The sequence below is a fragment of the Cervus canadensis genome, chromosome 23 (assembly GCF_019320065.1).
Source record: "Cervus canadensis isolate Bull #8, Minnesota chromosome 23, ASM1932006v1, whole genome shotgun sequence".
In the NCBI taxonomy this organism is placed as follows: domain Eukaryota; kingdom Metazoa; phylum Chordata; class Mammalia; order Artiodactyla; family Cervidae; genus Cervus; species Cervus canadensis.
The window spans coordinates 17853065-17873680 of NC_057408.1; the positions used below are offsets into that span (position 1 = coordinate 17853065).

Genomic DNA, 20616 nt, shown 5'->3' on the forward strand with positions numbered 1-20616 from the left:
ACAGAGAGGACCGTAGATCATTGGGAAGAGGTGTTTTCTATAAAGGGTACTAAGAGGACTGGTATGGAAAAGTAAGTGAAAATACTACTTCACACGATTAACCGCCCCCCACCAAAACAGGAAACAACAAAAACACTTCCAGTGGTCAGAGAAAACTGATAAACTTCTAGAAGTTAATACAGGACAGCTTCACCATTCTGGAGTAGAGGAGGAATTCTTAAACGTACAGAGTGAAAGCCAACAACAAAACAGAATTATAAATTTGACAATGTAAAATTAACAATTTTATTTATAATTTAACCACTGGGTGAGTAAAAATTTAAGTTAAAGACTAAGAAAGATTATCAGCAGAACAGAGAACTGAAAAAGAACTAACATCCAGACATCATAAGTAACTACAAAGCAGTTGTAGTAACTTCCCAGCGAAGCAGATTCCATAAGGTTTCAAGAGCTGAGAATAATTCTCTGTGCCTGGAAGCCCCAGCTCTGGACTCCCAGCTCCACAGCCTCTGCAGGACATGTGTCAGCTCTGGCCTCAGAGCGATTCTTCCTTTTTCCCCAAATGTAGCACGTGCCTGCAGCCAGGCAGCTCTATCAGCCCATTTCCAGCCATGGAGAATTCCAGCCCATTTCTCCCATGCAGAATTTTGGGAGTCTGGCAGGCTTCTTATTTTGTCCTATCTCTGTCCCTTCCACTCCAAGATGGCAGTGTTACTGCTGATACAACATTTTCCAAAACTCTGAGGGTCTCTCACGTGTGTCATGGGGGGACCACACTGTCAGACAAGAGCCCCTCCACAGGTCTTTGCTGGACAGGCCCATCTATTCTTCACTCCTGCTGAGATGGCTAAGTGGATCTAAGAGTCACACACCTCCTCTCTTCAGCAAAAGGCTGTCCAGCCACACTCTAGGACTTCCCTCCAGTGCATGCTTTCCACACATTGAATCTTCTAAGGTTAGCATCTTCTGCAGTCTGGAGAGACTGCAAATGTCCCTAGCCGTCAATAACTGAATATCATTCCAAGGTCTAAGTAAGGTTGAAAGTACTCTCCAAGCATTCTACCTGGAAAATGAAGCTGTCAGGTTAGCACAAACTCGTGATGCTGCAGGAAGGGTATCTGCCCTGTAAATAATTTGACAACAATCTAAGTATTTTCCTTCAATAAAGCTCCAGGAAAGTTAATTTCTAAATTCTCAAACAAATGTTGTGCCTGTGTTAGCTAACATTTTCAACACTCCCTTCTTGGTGTGCTGACCGAGCAGAGCTCTGGGCAGAGCACCAGCCGTCCCGCCAAGCGGTCAGCTGGTAGAATGAATACGTGGGCATTTCCCTGGCAAGCACTCCCACACCCGCTGATTTGGCTGCTTGACTTAGAGTGAAAGAGGAAAATCGTCTCCCAGGCCACACAAACACTCATCAACGTCAGTGTTTCCATAAAGACACCGTATCCATAAGAGGCCCTCCAGTGTTTCTGGGAAGGAACACCGCTGTCACCCAGTCAAATACCACCTTGCTTCTGTTGCCCACATAAGCCTCCCTGCCTCAGTACTGCTAAGACACATGTTTCTGATTCTCAACTAGACTGTGCGGCAGCATTTCACAGGATATGCAGAAAGCACAGTAACCAGAGACAGGTAACGCAAGTCCCTGACCTGAGGGACTTCACATGCGCCACAAAGAATTCTGACTGTTGGCTTTGTACTATGAGAGAAACAAACGACTTCAGGAATACATATTTATTTCTGAATTACAAAAGTAGAGGTAAGTCTTATGCTATTTTCCTTGAAAGATGAAGTAACTTATATCAGGTGACTCAAACAAATTTAATTCTGTAGAGAATTTTAATAAAACAGCTCTCCTTTCTTAAAATGGAAAAGCCTTTTAGAGTGTTAGGTCAGTAGAAGAAAAAGCACTTTATTTTCCAGAACTGGTCATTTGAAAAAGAAAAAAGAATATTTTAAGACTATTTTAAAATTGATTCTTTGTTAAGCGTAGAAGCATATTTAGTAAATACCAAAATGTATTGCTATTTATATTTTAATGGAAACTTTGCAATGAGAAAACAAACTTGGTTGAATCAAATGTTAAGCCCCTAAATCAGTGTTCTCTATATGTTTTACATTTTACTTTCATCCCTTTTGCTGAACCTGTATAATTGCATTCTCACAGTATGAAAAATGAGGAAAACTATCACGCTGAAGTACATGTGAGATATCTCAGAGATAAACAGAGGTGCAGTCATACTTCTGTCCAGTAAATCTCTCCAAGCTTGACTAAGCATGTTAATCTAAATATAAAACTGTTGATGGAAAAACTAGAACAAGCCAGATTTACAGACAGCCTTGTACCTTTCTCATTTTGTAATCAGAGTTTTTTTTTTTTTTTTTGGCCCTACCAGTGGCAGGCAAGGTCTTAGTTTCCCACCAGGGATTGAACCCGAGCCTCACACAGTGGAAGTGTGGGGTCTTAACCAATGGACTGCCAGGGAAGTTCCACGTAAGCAGACTTTTTAAAAGGATATATAGACTTAAAAAAGGATATGTGTGAACACTAATATACTTATGTGTAGTAGGTATGCACATTCTTACTTATAAGTCTGTAAGTATATCCACATCTGAAAGGTCTTATAGAATTTATCATTAGCTACAGAGATTATAAATATTTCTTTCTTTCTCGTTATTGGGTATTATCTAATTTTTTACTATAAATATATAAAATGGAAATGTGAGAAAATGATCATTAGTTTTTGTTTAAAAATACTTATGTATTAACTTTCATGACTATAATTAGTATTTCCTATTAATAGGATAAAGGGGAAACATGTCAAGTCTCTTTACATAGTTTACTACAGAGAAGAAGAAATTAAACATAGTCATATTAAAAAACTGCAATAAAATCTGAATATTGTTCAATGGTTTCTATCAAAGACAGAAGTGCCCTAAAGCAGCAAGAGCACTCTTACTCAGCCTTTCTCATTGTACAACAGAAATAGTCATGAAGGACATCACATAAAATTTCAGAACTGATAAAAGGAAAAGAAACAAAGAAAACAAGATTAATGAAAACAAAGGAAAAAACCCTAAGAAATCCCAAGAAAAGATGTGTTTGCTCAAGACAGACGGGAGGAGATGGCTGTTGGCAGCTGCAGGACAGTCTGGAGGGAGTGTGTTAACAGTTGAGATAGGCCATGCAGGCCTAGAGGCTCCTCCCCGGGAGGCCCGCTGTCCTGGGGCAGGGCCCCCCCTGGGGTTCGGGGCAGGGTCACCTCACATCAGGGGGCGGGGCTCACACAGGGGCAGGTCCTGGGCTCAGGCCTTCCAGCACTGAGCGGGCTGGGGCCAAAGCTAACAGAGTGGACCCCTCCACCTTCTTCTCAACCGGGAGTTTCAGGCCCACGCTCACGTCTCAGTCAGTGCCCGCAGTGAAAGGGAAGCAGTCACGGTTAGAGTCAGTCCCATATCTTCCCTCTTTAGTTCTAAATGGATCATTTCTTTCACACTGAGAACAACACATTCAATAACATCATATTCAATGAAACCAGACACTGGTTTTCCTCATCCTTAAACTCACCTTATGGGAATGATGTAGGAGAAGAGGAGAAGAAAGCGGAAGAGACTGCGGTACCACGGGCCTGCGAATCCCTGCAAGGTCACCATAACAACCGAGAGGGCAACCAAGGCCAGAAATAGTGCTTTGGTCAGCTGATTGAGTTCAAGGTCCAACAAACCAACCTGAAAGAAAATACAGAATTAGCACAGAGCCACAGTGTCTCTAATTTTACAAGTCTAAATACATGGTAGGGAGGATGGTCTTAAGTTTTCTTTTGTATTAGCCTTTATTACAATAAAACACAAAGATGTATTCACTTTACATTTGCTTGGGAAAACTTATGACATTTCGTTTTTCCCAAAAAGGTTCTAGAGATTTAGGGAGAATTTCTGGAAATGAGTCATGGCTCCCAGAAGGTTTCCAGAAAGAGGCTACTGAGAAAACACAAGTCCTGAGATCCTCTCTCTGAACGATGAGGTTACAACCAGCGCTGGGCAGAAGGGGATGCGCGGGCACACAGCCGGCTCCTGCGGGAGCACAGGTGCCTTTTCCTCCACACGGGCCAGGCCAGAACAGGACGGCTGTCTGTCATCCCCCTCTGCCAAGAGCCTCTCTGAAAACAACTTCTCTTAATTAAAAACAAAAGCAACAGATGGAATAGTTAGCTTGCAACGACAACTGGTTAATTTGCAGAAGTCCTCCACTGGAGGTTCTCCCAGGAAGGTACATGACACTCAGATTCAGTCTGTGGATTATTTACCAGCTGAGCAAGACATGGGAAAATTATGTCAGTAAGAATTCATTCCTTTTTTGTGTGTGATCTGTGTGGGATCCTGGAGGTAGAAAGGGTGAGACATCCAAACATTGCCCATCCTATGAGCTAAGAGAACACAGCTCTTCTGAAGCATGCAACTTCACTTTTCAGCCCAGTAACCTCCACCCAGTCTTCCTCCCGGCCGAGTTTCATGGCCGAAAGACCACCGTGCAACTCGGTGTGGCGGGCAGGAAGGGGTGTGGGGAGGGCAGTGTGGGGCTTTGCAGAAAGGCTTCAGAGCCGCAGAGAGGAGAAGGGACTCCACGCAGCGGCAGAGACGCCTCAGGACGCCATGTCCGCGCCAGTCTGGGTGCTGGCTGTGCTGCCTCGTTGCACAGCTCTCACTGCCACGCCCGCCGTCTTTACCGCTGAGGACCTGCATTTCAGTCTCTGCTTGCTAGCCGTGTGGCTGTGGATAATGTCTCACACTCTCTAAGCTTCACTCTCCTCCATGGTAAACTGGCGCTGCCCATCTAACGGAGGTGCCAGGGGCCCAGACAGCATGCCCCCCCTCAGGCCAGGGCACAGCAGGTGTTAACAGAGCTGCTTACTCCTAAGTTTTATGACTCTAGCAGAAAACTAAATCCTATCGGGTTATTTATCTGTCATCTGAGTTTCTCCTGTATCTGGTACAAATGTTGAAAAAGAGAAATTAAAAAGGGAAACATGATTAGCAAAACTACCAAGACAGCGGGCACCTGGGAGTCTGATTATCAACTCCATTTAAAAACCAGCACGACCAGGACAAATACCTTTATAAACACCTTAAATTTAAAACCTGAAGGATTACTAAGCTGCTTAATAACAGTTTACTTTGTAGTGCCTTTTCAAACATCACTTTGGCCAATAAAAGGCGAGTCTTTCCCAACCTCACATATTTAGTGTATATCTTGTTTTGATTAATATTTGACACAAACCCTCAAGAGAATGTTAGAACTTGTACTTAAAAAGAAAGCACGAAACTCTGTCAGAAAATTCACTAAGTGCAGCAGCGAAGAAAATTCATTCATACACAAGCAAGTTTAAAAGTCTACTACATTTTTTGCTAAACTCTAAGGTTATGAAAAATGAAGGTGGTGCAGTGGTAAAAGAATCACCTGCCAATGCAGGAGATGCAAGAGACGTGGGTTCAATCTCTGGGTTGGGAAGATTCCCTGGAGAAGGGAATGGCAACCCACTTCAGTATTCTTTCCTGGAAAATTCTATGGACAGAGGAGCCTGGTGGGTTACAGTCCATGGGGTCACAAAGAGTTGGACACGACTGAGCACACACGCATGCTAAGGTTATGAAAAATGAGTAAACTATGAGATTTCACCTGGGAAGAAACAGTCAGTCTAGTAGGAAGTGTTAAGCATATTAAAAAGCAGAGACACTTTGCCAAAGAAGGTCCGTTTACTCAAAGCTATTGTTTTTCCAGTAGTCATGTAAGGAGTGAGAGTTGGACTATAAAGGAGGCTGAATGCCAAAGAATTAATGCTTTTGAACTGTGGTGTTGGAGCAGACTCTTGAGAGTCCCTTGGACTGCAAGGAGATCAAATCCTAAAGGAAATCAATCCTGAATGTTCATTGGAAGGACTGATGCTGAAGCTCCAATACTTTGGCCACCTGATGCGAAGAGCTGACTCATTTGAAAAGACCCTGAGGCTGGGAAAGAGTGAGGGCAGGAGGAGAAGGGGATGACAGAGGATGAGATGGCTAGATGGCATCACTGACCCAATGGACATGAGTTTGAGCAAGCTCTAGGAGATGGAGAAGGACGGGGAAGTCTGGCTGCTGCAGTCCATGGGGTTGCAAGTCAGACATGACTGAGCAACTGAACAACAACAGTAGGAAAGATCAAGATGAACACGAGTAATATATCCTATAAGAGAGAAATCTTCTCTAACCAAGCTTATGGACAAAGTCACCTCCTAGAACTGACAATCAGCATCACTGCTGGTTGACACCTTATAGCCTTTAAAGAGGTTGCACACGCAATGGGAATGACAACAGGGACCCAGAAGCAACACGGCTGAAAGTGTGTTTAGGGCAAGCACCCTACTTTCACACCCAACCCAGATACTGCAGGGTCTCCTGGGTGGGCTGGGAGCCACTGGGCCCTGGGGTAGGGGCGAGGGGCAAGGGTGGTCTGCAGACCCCACCCCTCCGAGCCAGCCCCCAGCAGGCCCTGGCCCTCACTAAGCCCCCACCCCGCAGACTCAGCCCCTCTACTGGCCCCTTACACAATGCCCCGCCCCTCACTACACCCCCCAACACCCCAACAGGCCCAGGCCTAGGACATATGACTGCCTCTGGTCGCACTATTTGGACTCGGAACTCTGGAGACTTTCCCCGGATCCTAGCGATGCCTTGTGTCCACGTGTCTGCAGCAGATGAGGCCCTTCCCGGGCTGCGTGGGCCGGCCGGGTATGCAGTGCTCCCTGGGGGTAACCCTGCACTCCTGGCGGTCACTTCCAGCACAGTGACCCAGCAAATGGGCAGTGGGGCCAGCCAGTCCGGGATGAGCCATGCCAACGGTGTTCTGGAAGCTTCTCCAGCAGCGTGGGGCTGGGCCTCCCTGAGAGTGGGCAGTGGGGACCTGGGCGCCTGATTTATCAACTCCATTTAAAACCAGCACGACCAGGACAAATACCTTGCATTCTCCACTACTTCAACTACTACATAGTTTATGCTTGAATTATTGAGAAAAATAGGGTTTTGGATTAAAATGAAGAAAAATTAAGCCAGGGAAGTAGAGCATGTTTCAAAGCCTGGTCCTCCGCGGTGACAAAGGCGGCCTGAGTTCCAGGCCTCGGGAGGGTCAGATGAAGTCATTACTCATTCAGTCAGCGAGAAAAGACTCAATTACCTCAACGTAAAGATGCTATCAATGAATGCAAAGTGCATATTTTACTCTATTCATCCAAATCCCATTAAAAAGTGAAAGGAATGATTTAATCTGGCCTTCCAGAGTTGGTCTTTTTTGTAATAAAATAAAGAATCACTGTCTTGCAAAATGCATAACCACTACCTCACACTTTCCCCTGCGTTGCGGTAGTGAAGGAAGGTCTGTTAAGAGGCAGGAGGAAGCGGTCAGCAGTGGGCACCAAATTTCCTTTGAAACAATGCCCCATGTGGGACTGAAATGTTACAGGCGGCCACTGCACCCTGATACACAGTTCACTCAAAGTGTTAATACGTCTCCAGTGGAGGAGGACATGTGGTCAGCCGCCTGACTGGTGCCTGTAAGGCGGACATGCTGTCTTCTCCAACCACTTCTAACTGAAAGGAGGGAATAACAAGTTTAGCAGAGAACACACAGTCTCTCAGCAGTGGGCTGTTCCCTGCTGTCTTTCAGGAGCCTTTTCTCAACTATGACTCTTCTTCCTGGAACACAACTGCAACCACGCTATAGTATATATCAATAGTACAGTCTTATTGGAGGGGGGGGCGGTCAATTCTAACAAAACACAGTGAGAAGAAGAGAGATAGTTCAACTGTTTTTTAAAAGGTCATTTGCAATTAATTTTATACTCATTTTTTCTAGAATACCCTTGAAAGTTTCTTCAACTTGTCTAAAATGCAATCTGGACTCAAAAACTATTCACCATGAAAGCTAATTAACGCTAAAGCTACAGATTCTATAAAGGTGGTAACTTGAGTTTTGATGTGAATCTCTTCCTTCTTTAAAAACGTTTAAAACACCTAAACAGGCCAGATACCTTTTACTCCGATTTCAAAACCTTTTCACCCCTAACATATATTACTAATCAGTTGAAGTAATTATGACTGTACAAGAAAAGGTAAATTAAGTACTCTAGGAAGTAACTTTCAACATTTTTGTAATTTCCTATATTAGTAAAGCAAATTTTCTTCCACTTGTCATAATATTTGTTTTACTTGAAACAACTGTGATAACAAAATTAAATACGCTACTGGAAATTTTAATCTCCAAGGGGAAATCTGTGCATAATGTCTAAGGCACCACAATGGCTCTGGGAAGGGGCTGCTCTGGGGTAATGAGCACAATAATTGCCTGTATAATCTAAGACGCCACTAATGGCAGCGATCACAAATCCACTTAGCTCCTCTTTAATTTATGTACCAAGTTTTAAACAGCTAATGGTTCTCAGTAAAATAATGGTTTATACTAACAATGAAGGGTAAATACGGTATCCTCCTGCTTAATCAACAAAAGATCAGTCAGGTTTGTTAAGGCACTGGGGACGAATGAGACCCCACCTTATCTCAGCAACACAGCACCTCTCCAGCCTGTCTCGAAGTCCCCCCAAGTACCCAAGAAATCAATGCAGAAGTCTCGTGTTATAAAAACTTAGTAGCAGAGAAAACGAAAGGCATTAATAAGCATCACCAACTGCTCTTCATGTGCTATTATCCTGGATTAATGTTATGTGAACATCCAAGCTCTGTAACCTTCCTTCTAAACTCACATTTCCTTACCTACTACATGAAGGTATTCTGGAATAACAAAACAATAATGTGCAAAATGTCAAAAAGCCAATTTAAACTCTTGAAGAAAGCTAAGTTATCATTTTAATTTGTCCTGTATTTTCACTGTAAACACATCTCAATTCGAAAAACAGAAAAGCCTCCAATCTACTAGCAAATACACTCAAGACAACTCTACAAAGGCCGAGGTACAGCCTTACATGACAAAGACGACTTAGGGGAAACAGTGACATTGCTGTTGCTATCTCCCTTTTAGCAGCTAAACTATTCTGGGATCAGCCTGTCAGTCCCACATCATTCAGAATTTGGGTTGTGACTACAAAGCTGATATAGGATCACTGCTTTAACCTCCTGAAATTACTATAAAAAGCACATATTTTTAAATATCTTAAAAACAAATGTCTCATATTTTCTACTTATAGCAGAATCTTAAAAATAAGAAAAAAAATAAGTAATTTTCAGTAATGTACTTCTGAAATTTTTACACTAAATGTAGACTTCTAAATATTATGGCAATAACTTTTTCCAGTTTAGAGTTTTAAAAGTATTTTTTAAATTATAAAGTGATGCCATATAGCCCTTTTTCCCCTTCTTCTCCAGTTTATTTATTCATTCATGTTTGGACATGAGCGCCTTAGTCCTAAGTGTCTGCCCTGCATGCAGGCACCACCCGCCCATAGACAACTCGGCTATTACCATTTCCTGCCCCAGTGATCTGCGAAATAAGAAGTGCTTCTTTTAGCTGTTCTAGTCTATTGGCTCAATAATCTGTGCTTTAAAAGCCCCTAAACAAGTATCAGCACAGTAATTCTTAATGTTATATCACCTTAATTTTTAAAAGTCAGAATCTATATTTATACAATACGCATTTAAAAGTCTGTACTGAAAGAATATTTCACATTATACATTTTTGCCTACAAATAAATTTTGCCCGACTATTCTATGTTCAGCATTTTAAGATATTTTTCCTTGCTTACCATATATTATCACATATTTCTTAATATTTAACATTCAAAAATAAAATGGGGTTGCTATGTTTTTCATGTAAACAAAAAAAGCCTTAACGTAAAGCTCAGCTACTGAACCAGGAAGTACACTTTCCATAGTACTGTGAGAAACTCAAAAGGAGGGGGGACCCAGCACGAGCCCTCACAGAGCTGACACTACCTTGGTGCAGATCAGCTCCGTGTTCAGGGCGATGCATGCCATCAGACCACTCTGCCGGCCAGACACAACAAACATGTTGTTAGGGGTGAAATTCCTAAAACCTACAAACAGATTACTTGCTGAGTTTGAAGGGGGCTTCATGAATGAAGAATGAGGCTGTCTTTTCAAACATTCAAGCTTCCAGATCATTTGAGAAATTTCAATACTGGCTCGGGCATTTGCTATAAAAAGTATCCACTCAACATTTTATAATTGTCAAAACTGCCAGAAAATGGCATATTATCTATGAACATGTGTACATACACACATACAAACGTCAGATCTTTTTTTGGCAAAATTCAGACTGACTTCTACATTTATGTAGGATAATTTGGTCAAGCCTGTTACTATCTGACAGCATCTGTCATAGTAGAGCCTTTATTAAAGCATAACCAGTATATTAAAAAGTCATCAAATTTAAAGCAATATAGTGACTCTAAGTGGTAAAATTTTATGTTTTTAATAATTATTAAATTATTTCAAATAGGTTCAACTTGTGATACATCAAAGCCATATTTAAAACCAAAATTGAGTAAACATAAATATGCAGAACAGTCTGGCAACTATTTGTAAATTTAATTTGTACTCTATGTACACAACCTACGTTAAAATCTATAGCACTGACTATTTAAAACCAACAGTGTTCTAATGGACAGCAGTCCTGGTCCTCTCTTACAACAGCCCACATAGCTCACTGACAAGCCAAGGCTGCAAGGTGACCCTGCCTCGCGCGCCACTGTCAGCCGAGCGCTATGCTGAGCGTGGTCTGCTGCCGCGTCTCCTGCTGCCACTCGGCTCCTTACTGCTGGTACAGCAACATCTCTCTGCTGGGAAGAGAAAGCGAAAGCCATGGTGCAGCATGTTGTGGCTTCACCAGCAGAGGGCGCTCAAGTTTGCTCTTTTTTATCCCTGACCGCTGAAAGCCTCCTTTTCATGAAAGAAATTTGATCTTCAATCAGCCAATTTAGTAAATTTAATGCATGTTATCTTAGTTTTATTATGAAAAAATTACCCTAAATATCTATGTTGCCATGAAGAATCAAAGACAGAATTTATAGACTTTAACATGTTAAACTACATACAGGGGGAAATTTCTTAAATAAAAACTTCTAGCAAATAAAGAATCATATTTAAAGATATGACACCCAAAACACTGTAGGTAACCAGTACAGTAGTACAGTGCTAAGGCTTTAGAAAAAAAGATTTAGATCTACAAATTAAGTCAATAAAGTTGTAACAGCTTATATCAGTGGTTTTGAGATCCTGCATGTATTTTCCCTTATTTTTGTCTTAACAATGTAGTAAGCTATCAGTTTTAACTGGTTTTGCCAAGACCATCCACCAACTCAAAAATAACTGCACCAACAGACTAAGTTATCCATTGACACCAAAAACTTCAACATTCAACAACATTCATATAAGTGAAATTTGAGGTCAGGCATTTGATTTCAATTTAGTCTAATTAAACAAGCAGTTTATTTTGGTAATTTAATATTTACTTTAACTGATATTTTACAAATAACATTAACCCACTCTTGAATTCTTACTATCTAAAAGCACAATACCCATGAGTTTAGGGATTAGTAATTTGTGTTTAAAAAAAAAAAGTCTGGAAAAATGTCAGTAAGAGCAGATTTTGTGTGTGGTCACTGGTACGCTCAGGAACTTTGTTTAATTTTATATTTCTTCAAAGATTTTGAAAGTCCCCACACTCTTGGTAATTCTTTTTTCCCTTGAAACATGAAAAATAGATTTTTTTTCTAATAAAAACTCTAAATGGTCCTGATATTTTTAAAGAAAGGCTTTTATTAGGAATCTTAAAATTTTAACAGACTCAGTAAGAAAAGGCTGTAAATCTGCTGAAATATGGGCAGTCATTACCTTTCGTTTTTCTGGTGGATTTTTCATACTGAAGAGACTATACAGTATTTACACAGTTTTCTTCTGGGAGGTACGTGCATGTGTAGTTCTTTATTTTCTCCTGCATGTGGCAAGTCCCTTATTTTAAGTATCATTGTGTATATGTGTGTGTTCTAGAAACACCCTTAAGATACACTCTGAAATATAATTTATAAAATATATTACTGAATTAGAAAGTAATCTTCTCCTTTAAGCACATTAATAATACTGCTGTTAACATCTGGGCTCTGGGACTGCTCACTGAGAGATGACTGAACACACCGCCAGGGCTTCTCAGGCTGCCGCACCAGGGTTCCCGGCACAGTGCCCACCTCCGAGAGTGCCCTCTGAACTCTGCAAGAGCTGAAACAACTACTTCCTGGCACCCAGAAGTGACACTAGCTTGGAATTGTGGGACCACAGATGATGGGGAAGGCTGGGATTTAGAAGACATATCAGATCAGAACATGCCTTTTCCCAAGAAAAGTGAGTGCCCAGCTGACCCCTGGTGGTCCCCCTCAGGAGGCATGGGGAACAGCTGGGCAGTCAGCTACCAGACCATCCCACTCCCTGGAGCTTGCCTGGGACACGATCCAAACAGTTGTTTTGTTTTTTTAAACAAAGTGAATGAAATTGGGTGGGGGGAGGCGTGGGGAACACCCTCCACCTGCATATTTTCCTAATAAAATTTTGGGAAATGGAATGGTTAAATTTTATCAATAAACAAGGTCATTAATTTCCAGTGAAACTTTAACTTCCAGTCCTAAATTTTTTTCATAAGAGGTCATGATAAAGATGAATTCCTATAACAAAGTCAGAGATTTGTTCAGTGATTCCAAATGTCACCATCTAAACTCTTCCTTTGGCAAACCAACAAGTAAAACGTATTTTTAAAGGTTTGTGCCAGGGAATGTATTAGACATTAGTTAACAATTTTTATATACAATAGATTCCATGAAGTCTGGTTCCATTATGGACTACTTCCGTCCCATACATGGTAGTATAAAGTTGTTAATTCTAAGTTATAGTGTGTTAGGAGACAAAAAGGATGAGTACCAGGAAAAACCCTCAACGCCTGCGTGCTGCATGTGGTAGAGCTGAGTTCAGTGTGTTTCATGTCCGGTTCTCTGCAGGCAGCTTGGCTCAGCAAGAACCTACACTGCATCACACAGCCCGTGATCAGATGGTGTCACCGGCCCCCGCATCGCTGCTGGGGTTATTGTGTAAGTATGTGGGGATTTATGAACCACTTAAGGTCTCCACCCCAATCTCCAGATATCTGGCACCCATCATGACATAAAACCACTCAGTAGTGTTTTTAAATCAAGAGTCATTAGCTGACATGACAAGATCTGTGTCTAAGATATTTACTGGAAACAAAGCTATGATCACTGTTTCACTGAACTCGTGAAATTCTCAGTGAAATGCGTATCACCTCTTTGTGATTACGTTAAACACGTGTAAAGATACAGAAACCCTGGCCCTCAGGGCTGCTCTCAACCTGTCCCTGCTCTGACCCACCACGTGGTTAAGAGCAGGTAAACGTCCTCACTTCTTAAGGCAGCACGAGATGCAGGCAGAGGATGGCGTGAAGGGGAAAGGATGAGGAAAGGTACTGCCCTGGCCTAGCACCTGACATCTGACTTTGAATCAATGTCACTCAGTTTTCAAAATCCATGGTTCTCAACGTATGCATTCTTTTGAAAGGAAAACAGAATTTAGCAGATTTACTGAAAATTTTAAATGATTAACATCATATGCTTAAATAAACTTTTCATCTTCCTAGTTATCCTTTTATTATTAACTGTCTATTTAAGAGGTTTATTACTGGTATCTCGGCAAAATATAACATATTTTAAACCATCTAAAATTTTTGTGATATGTCTTCAAAGACATTTTATGAACAATTTCATACTTAATGACTTGTAAGCAATCCCAAGAGTTGGGAATTGTGTGAAAAGTTGCCCAGATTGACGGATAAAGTGAAAAGGTCTGTATTAATTTCCAAATAAAGAAATGCATGGCGTGGTATCGCACGATGATTATACTCTAAAGTACCAATTAGAACGCATCAGAAACCAGAGCAAGTTGACACTCTACAATAAAGCAAATAATTTCCAGTTGGAGGGGCAGAAAATGTTAATATGCAATGTTCAAGACTACAAGAATCTTTGTAAAAGGAAGTAGCTAATAAGGTTTAATGATGCATGTCAGGAAGCCTCAGTATGTAGGGAAACACAGCTGGCTTCATTTTGTAAACTATTTGATATACACATCTTTCTAGTTCGCGATTATCAGCTGTGCCAGTGCCATGGGGGACAGCTTAGCCTTCAGATCGGGGCATTCTTCTTGTTCTCTAAATTACAAGTAAAATACATTAATACAATACGGTGCTATAGGCGAGTGCTCTGAGTGAAGCTTATCTGCTTGAGGAAGAGGATTAAAGAAGTCTTCTGCAGAAAGTCGTGGAAACAATCCCGCCAGCCTAATGGGCTGCTGAGCACCAGGGCCATGAAAACAAATCACAACACAACAACACACTTGGACTCAGAGAAACCATAACTTCCACAAGGTGGTCACCATCCTTCCTACCACGTGTATCAAATGCACACCAGCTGAGAACTGCTCCTCCTGAGAACGCCCAGCCCACACTGGGCTTTCTCCCCAGGGCACACGAGCGCGAGCTGGGAGGCCCTGCACCACCCACGGCGGGCTGTGCTCACGCCGCCTCCGTGAGGGCCTGCCGCGGCAGGCGACAGCAGCGCTCTGCACCAGCAAACCCTCTGCAAGGAAGCCCTGTGTCAGGCGCCTTCCACACTCAAAAGCTCTCAGACACAAATTTATTCAGCCACTGGAAAACAACTGCTAGGTCACAACTCTGATACCAAATGCATTAATCACTTGGAGCACACTGATTTTAAATGTGAGTACACATATTAGCGGTTAAAAACGTGCAGCTAATGACGAAAGACGTTGCCCTAAACTAAAAGAGCTAGAGTTCTAGTAATTGGTCGTGAATAGTCTTATGGCAAAATACACCCCAGGTTCTCCCTTGGGGGAAGGCCATCCACAACCAGAGCCAGAAACAGTCACTCAGTGGGACCCGGCCCCTAGCCCCCAGGCATCTGGCTGATCACTGAGGCTAGGAGAACCCCAGGAGCATAGGACAGGTGGCACCATGAAAGGGCACCAGTGAGCTAGGGAAAGCCTTGGAAATCTCCAGGTGATGCGTCAAGCCTTCTCCCTCAAAAATAAAGGCTGGGGATTTTGTGGATGGGCTGGAGCCAGGAGCGAGGAGCAGTGAGATTTCAGACAGACTTTGGCATCTTGATAGGGGAGGTACCATCATCGCCATGCCAGCACCGGACTCACTCGTCTATATTCTACGTGAAAAAACATGCTTCAGACAGCAAACAAAATGGATAACCAACTTACTTTAACAAGATTAACTCCACACGAATAACTAACACATAAAGCAGCTTCATTTTGGTAATTTCCAAGCCAATGGCCTTCACAATCTGCCAGGTGCTTTTGCGTGACTTCTGTTACTTGGTTCCAGTTCCGCCTGGTTAGTCTCTAGTTGAGCCCACGGAGCTGAGGCATGTGGCCAAGCTCACAGCCCCTGGGCCCTGACCACAGCCGGGCCTCCCTGGCTGGTTGATGTAAATAGAAATAATATTTCCACTCTCATCATTAGATCTGTGGCTGGAATGTCCATTAACTGCACAAACTTCCATCAGGTTCATGAAATGAAGACTGGTCAGATCTTACTTATCAAAATGCTTTCTTTCACTGTTTTTATTTAGCAGCGGTGAAACTTGCTCAACTGGCATCAGCTACTGTACTTTGGGGAAAAAAGGAGAGACTGAACAGTGATTAAACACCGCGGCCACAGGAGCAGAGAAAGCACGCGCTCGGTGGGGCCGGCGTCTTTCTCTGGTGAAGCAGCTCAAAGGCAAAGCCCCTTGTCTGGCCCACGTGCTGCATGCAGAGCCCTCTGCCTGGGGGGCTTTCTGCTGCGCGGCACGCAGGCTCTGCAGTGGATGCCTCTGTCCAGCAGCGGCCGGCCCGGTGGGCAGAGGCCTCGGGGCTCCCCTGTTCTGGAGGCAGCCGGGTGGGGCAGGGGGCTTGTTGGAAAGACACCAGGAGGAGGGCGAGGTGAGGTGCAAGACTGGATCTAATGACTTCAAAGCTGATAAACAAAAAGCACTCCTGTAATTTCAGAAAACGAGTGAACTGCTGAGGAAAGAATATACAATCACCTAAGATCCTAACACAGGAACACTGACGGAGGCCAGCTCAGGAAACCCCGCCCACAGGCTCGGCCCCTGCGTCTGTAACCGCAGACTCCAAACGGTCAGCGGGCCGCCCAGACCGCAGCCAGAGGCAGCTCGGTGGGACAGCAGGAAGCCCCCCTCCTCCCCGGGAGGTCGGGAAAGCCCACCACTGACTCCGGGGAGGGGGACCCTGGTTGCACCTGTGGGGCCCTGCTGTGGTCTCCAGCATTGTCTCCAGCGAGCAGGGCTGCGGGAGGGCAGAGAGCCGACCCCACGCTCTAAACTCTTCACCTACTTGGATGTGTTCCCTCCAGACTTGGAAGCGTCCAGCCAGGCCCTGCCACCCTCGGCCCATGGTCAGTGGGACCGTCCCTGCTTGCAGCCACATCACCGCCTCGCCCCAGTGTCTCTCCTGAGTGATAAGCACACCGTTCTGGACCCTCAATCCCGCATGGCGGGAGGCATCCTGTGCCTTCACTTCTCGGGCTGGTCAGCCACAGCTAGAAGGCTTCAGCCAGGGGCTGAGGCTCTGGGGTACTCCCCTGGCCTGGTGTTCCCAGGCACCCGGGTCTGTCATCAAGGCGAGAAAGCCCTCAGTTTCACTGAGTCTCTGCTCCCCTCCCGCTGCCTCGCTGCTGCTCCCGTATCGGTGCCCCACGCCCGCTGAGGCCACACACAGCCGTGGGTGCTCTGTCCCACTGTGTGTCCCCCCTCTCCATTCTTCTTTCGTTTGGCTTCTCGGCCTGGAAGTTCCTCTGACATATCTTCCCGCTCACGGGTCCCATCTGCGGCCATGTCCCGGCTCCTGCAATCTCTCGCGGGCACTCTGGGTTTCTGCTACGCTGACCTCGACTTCCTCGGCGTTTCTGCCTCCCTGCTGATGCTCCTGTGCCTGTCCGGGTGCGCTGTCCACTCCCCATCTCGGGGCCCTTAGGTGCTGACTTCTTCCACATTCCCTGTCTGGTAGCCCCGAGGGCTGTGCCACACCTCAGCCCAGGCCTGACGCTTGCCCTCCCCTTTAGTCTACGGCTTGGAATGTCTGCTCACGGTGGGACACACAGCAGTGTCCGGTAAGAACTGCCAGTGTTCCTGCCTTGGGAACCCCATGGACGGAGGAGCCTGGGCGGCTACAGTCCATGGGGTCACAAAGAGTCGGCCAGGACTGAGCGACTTAGCACGCAGGCGGGAGCTGAGGTGACGAGCCTCAGGGAGAGGCTCTCCGTAAGCCCGGGCGGGACTGGTGTGTCGGATGCTGCTGAAGCCGTGCTGACTGAGGCGACCAGCTCCTCCGGTGCCCCTAGGCTCCTGAAGGGCAGCTCCTCAGAGTCCATGTCTTTGGGCTCTTTTGGCTGGAGCCCCGCAAGTGTGGAGGTGCAGGGTGGGGAAAGAGCGACTCACCCAGGTCACCTTCACGGGTGCTTCTCGATCCCACCCCACGGGGAACCAGGTGGATGAGGGGACAGGTGACAGGAGGTCCCATCCATGACCGTGCCTGTCGCTCAGGGCCTGCTCCTCAGTCTGCCGTGCCCCCCAGAGGAGGGAGGAGCCCCTTCTGGGACCCTGGGCTCGACCCGCACTGCAGCCCCAGGGGGTCGAGCCGCACTTGCCCCCCAGCACTTCGTCCACACGGTGGTGTGGCTTTCCCACAGCTGGAGGCTCGGGGCTCCTGCAGCACCCACACCGCGAGGCTGGGGCTGCACCCGGGTGTGTCTCTGGGTTTGGGGGACGGGCAGTGATCCTCCGTGCACTCGGTCTTTCCTGCTGCAGAGCCCGGAGGGACAGCCTCTGACAGTGACACTGGAAGAGGCGACGGTTTCCAGAGGCCGGGCCCCCGCTGTCCCCCCGGCTTGGCTGGATGAGGAGGCAGTGCCAAGGCCCCAGGCTGGCGGGGTGGCCCCGGCACAGGGGCAGCCCTCTGCGACAGAAGCCACGGGCACGGGGGGCCTGCCTGCTGCTGCCCCTCGCCTCCTCTGCGTGGCCTCCGAGGGCCTGGACAGCAAAGTGCAGCCGGGGGCTCAGGCCCCTGCTTCTCCACCGGAGCAGGGCAGCCCTGCTGGAGTCACACGGCAAGTCGAAGGTTTGTGGCGACCTCATGCCCGACAAGTCTGTCCGTGCTGTTTCTCTAGCAGCATCTGCTCACTTCATGTCTCTGTCGTGTTTTGGAAATTCTCTCAGTATTTCAAACTTTTTTATTGTTATCAGACTTGCTAGGGTGATCTGGGATCAGTGACCTCTGATGTTACTACTAAGACTCCCTGAAGGCTCAGACAGTCAGCATTTCTTAGCAATAAAGTATTTCTAATGGAGGTATGTACTTTGGTCTGGAACCAAGCCCACAATATCTCAGGTATAGAAACGCAAACGCTGAGCACCAGACTACTATATTTTTTCTTTATGTTAGTATTTTAAAATTCTCAGTTCTCTTGTGCCCCTAACTAGATTTTTGAGCATCTCTGAAGTATCCAGCATTGTGTCTCCTTCCATAGCTACAGAGGCTTCGATGTTCAACAGTCTGAAGTGGGTCCCACAGACCGGATGGGCTTTCCACCTCATCTTTTATACCAGCCGAGCTTGGAGCTGTCAGAGCAACTGGCCTCTGTGTCTCTGCTGGGCCCGTGGCCCTGGCTCCAGCATCAGCAGCATGGGAGACCCTCAGGGATCAACCCTCCACTGCTTCTTCAGCCCCTAGATCCTGCCACTCCCCCAAAACGCACAGCCAGCCACACTGAGCCACTTCAGTCCAGGCCACCGACCCGGAACACCGGGGTCTCCCTCCACACAGGGCTGACTCCCCTCAGTCGGGCATCCCTCACAAGCCAGAGGGTCGGTTTTCAGTGCTCCCCAACCCCCTATGAACATGAAGGCTATCAAGGTCAAATGAGTTTCACACTGTCTGTTATGCGTCTGCCACGTGGACAGAGGGCGACGGCTCCTGGAGGGAGACACGCCTACACCTGCGTCCTAACTGCTCCACGTGAAGCCCCACACGGGGCGGGTCTGCGGGGGAGCAAGGGCAGCGCCGCAGTGCTGGGCATTCTGGAGAGAAGTGACCCACTGAGTGGCCACGGAGCGCTTACACTGCATTTACTAGTAAGAAACACAACCTACACATAAACGGTAAACAGAAAGCAACAACTTTATATCAACAGTAACAGCAGCAACTAGCTGGACCAGCACACAACAACCAGAACTAACAGAGTTCAGATCAGACAACAGGCAGAAGCAGGCTGGACCAGCAAGGGGAGAAACTGGCCTTCCTGGATGTTAGAAGGACGACCAAGCACTCACATGTTAGCCTGAAAACTAACAGTGTAGCACTAAGAAAATAATGGGCTTCCCTGGTGGCTCAGTGGTAAAGAAACCCCCTGTCGACACAGGAGATGCAGGATATGCGGGTTCCATCCCTGGGTCAGGAAGATCCCCTGGAGGAACTTGCATGGCAACCCACTCCAGTATTCTTGCCTGGAGAATCCCATGGACAGAGGAGCCTGGCGGGTTACAGACCATGGGGTTGCAAGGAGTCAGACACAACTGAGCATGCATACACAACAAATTGACATACAATATTCTTATACTTCTTGGACTAATTATAGTCATTCCAGGGGAAAACACTTAAACTACCCTTCAGCCACTTTTAAATCTTACACTTGAAATCTCTCCTGACGTTACTCTTACTTTGTAGAGGATGTGGACCATGAGCGTCCTGTTTTCTGTCCTAAATGCACTAACTCAGCATTAAGAGAACGTGCAATCACAACCTAGCATGCTACACACCCTTACTAGGACTGAACACGTGAACTGAATGAAATTGTGCAAATGATGTGATACTTTCAAAGAATCTACTTTTGTTGTACTTAATTAGCAACCATAAATTACCTTTAAAATTGTTAGGATCCTCATCCAGAAAGCCAAAGCTTAGAGCGTTATCTCCAGAGAGGACTGAGTACTAACTAAAGGAAGCAAGGAGACTTTCAGTCCGATTCCCGTCTGCAATCTACAGCACATTCCTCGGGAACTGAGCTCACTGCTCACGAGGCCAAGCGCACACACCCACCCTCCCGAAATGAGGCACTGCAGTATCACAACGTTCATCTCAAGTACAGGGCGAAGGCAGCAACTCAGACTGAAGTTAAACCTTGGAAGCAGTCATTTTTTATATCGTTTGGAATTAAAAACATATTAAATTGATCCATTATGAAAATTCTGTTCTCTATATTGTGTGTTTCAGACCATGTCTATATCTTAAGGCTATGAAACAATTTTTGTAATTGTAATAAAAAAACAAATTATTGACTTTAACTTAAATTGTTGCTCAAATGACTAAATATTAATCCAGAACAAAACAAATCCTTTTCTGAAGTGTATGGTACACCAGTTGCTCATTTCCACAGGTTAATGAACTGTAGGTAGCGATGTTACA

At 45.4% G+C, this 20616-nt stretch overlaps 1 protein-coding gene across 4 annotated transcripts in view; it reads right to left on the reverse strand.

The window, feature by feature from the left end:
• Positions 1-20616, reverse strand: part of ATP9B (ATPase phospholipid transporting 9B (putative)) — a 162077-nt gene that overhangs the window by 44189 nt on the left and 97272 nt on the right. For all 4 annotated transcript variants that reach the window (XM_043443762.1, XM_043443763.1, XM_043443764.1 and 1 more), the window contains one exon: positions 3572-3732. In XM_043443762.1, the coding sequence (XP_043299697.1) occupies positions 3572-3732 (161 nt within the window). The remainder of the gene's footprint in view (positions 1-3571; positions 3733-20616) is intronic.